The sequence below is a fragment of the Arachis ipaensis genome, chromosome B09 (assembly GCF_000816755.2).
Source record: "Arachis ipaensis cultivar K30076 chromosome B09, Araip1.1, whole genome shotgun sequence".
Lineage (NCBI taxonomy): Eukaryota > Viridiplantae > Streptophyta > Magnoliopsida > Fabales > Fabaceae > Arachis > Arachis ipaensis.
In genome coordinates, this window is record NC_029793.2 from 24,002,766 (window position 1) to 24,004,826 (window position 2,061).

Here is a 2,061-nt window from a genome sequence, read left to right on the forward strand (position 1 = left end):
AATTAATTTTTTTCATTTAATATTAATTAATTTTTTATAAATTATTTTATTTATTTTAAATTTGAAATTCTAAACACTTATTTTTCATGTATGCAGCGAACACAGCGCCTGGGTTCATCGCAAAGTCAATGGCATTCGAAAACACCGCAGGTTGGGCAAAACACCAAGCAGTGGCGTTCCGAAACCAAGGAGACATGTCCGCTTTCTTCGACGTCGCCCTGCATGGTTACCAAGACACCCTCTACGTCCAAGCCAACCGTCAATTCTTCCGAAACTGCGAGATCTCCGGCACCATCGACTTCATCTTCGGCGCATCCGCCACCATAATCCAAAACTCCAGGATCATAGTTCGGAAGCCAGGTCCCAACCAATTCAACACCGTCACGGCCGACGGCACGGCGCAAAAGAACATGGCAACAGGGATCGTTATCCAGAACTGCGAGATCATGCCGGAGAGGGAACTCTTCCCCGACAGACTCTCAGTGAAATCTTACCTTGGTAGGCCATGGAAACAGTATGCAAAGACAGTGGTTATGGAGTCGAATTTGGGTGACCTTTTCTCACCTGATGGATGGGCTCCTTGGGCTGGATCCCAGTTTCTTAATACCTTGTACTATGCTGAGTACAACAACGTTGGACCCAGTGCTAATGTTCAAGGAAGGGTTAAATGGAAAGGTTACCACCCAAACATTGATAGGAACCAAGCTGCGGCATTCACTGTTGGACAGTTTCTCAAAGCGGGACCCACTGGTACTGCTGATGATTGGTTGAGGGCAACTGGCATTCCTTACGATGTTGGATTCACAAAATGAATAGCTTAGCTTCCGTGGGAGGTTAGAAGCCATAGGCAAAATGTAATTCCAATTTCGGAGTTTTTCCTTTTCTTTTCTTTTTTCCCTTTTTTATTCCTTCTTTTACGTGTAGTTGTATAATTTTTGTAGTGTACGGTATGGTTTACACTTTGAAGTTTTTACTGTGAAGCTCAGGTGAAACCATCTTTGTACATGTGGTTTGTAACCGTGAGAGAATTTTACAACTAATATTATTTATTTGGTGAATTTTACTCTACTCTTTCTAAAATAAAAGGTAAGAACTAATTTTCTAACAACGAAACTAATTTGCCCTTTTATTTTATGTGTTCTCAAGTTTTTAATTTTCTATTTAATTATGTAATTTCAATTGGTTTATTTTAATAGAGTGGTGTGCGTTATGCGTTAGGATCAGGGTTTATGTATTAAAGAATAAGAGATAGTTTGGAAAATTTAATAGAAATTAGAGATAAAATAGTAAATCAAAACTAAATTTAGTTGGAAGAAATTATGTTAAGGCGATGCAAAATTTGACTGTTGGCTCGCAAATGAGTTTGAGCGGCTATTTTTTTTTATTGCCTATGGTATCTTATAACTTATATATGGATGATTACTTTGATGTCTAAATTTTATTTAAAAATTTATTATGTTGGCCAATAAATTATTATAATAAGATTTGAATACTTGTCACTTACGTAAACAGACGAATGGTGATTTGAGTATTCATCTAACTCAAGTTAATCCCAAATAATTTAGAATTGAATTTTCACAAAGGGCCATCGCTCTTGGTGAAGATGGACTCTAGTCTTAACTATGTTAATGTGTGTATTTTAGGTATTATGTGTAGGAAAATATTTACATGATCTTCATATAAAAATTAAATGATATTGTAAATTCTTAATTAGATGGTTAATCAAACGTATTTAGTTAAATATATCAATTTATTTAATGGTCTACAATACTATCTTCATATGAAGATGTCATCATAAAAGTATTCACTTTATATGTATATTTGTTTTATGGGAAGTTCTATAGTGACATAACCTATAGGAAGGAGACACAACGCTTCTGCTCTCAGCAAGTCTACCGTATTCCATAACTCTAGTGTTGCCAAGTGTCAAGTTTGTGATATTTCAAAAATTTTAAAAGAAAAATTTTTCAAAATACTTCAAAGGAGGCTTGTGATATTTCAAAAATTTTAAAGAGAAAATTTTTCAAAATACTTTAAAGGAGGTTCGAACTCTTGTTCCAA

At 35.2% G+C, this 2,061-nt stretch overlaps 1 protein-coding gene across 1 annotated transcript in view; it reads left to right on the forward strand.

Moving 5' to 3' along the window:
- LOC107615280 (pectinesterase-like) overlaps nucleotides 1-2,061 on the forward strand; it is a 17,863-nt gene that overhangs the window by 1,771 nt on the left and 14,031 nt on the right. The window contains exon 2 of the mRNA XM_016317369.2: nucleotides 97-786. Coding sequence (XP_016172855.2) covers nucleotides 97-786 — 690 coding nt within the window. The remainder of the gene's footprint in view (nucleotides 1-96; nucleotides 787-2,061) is intronic.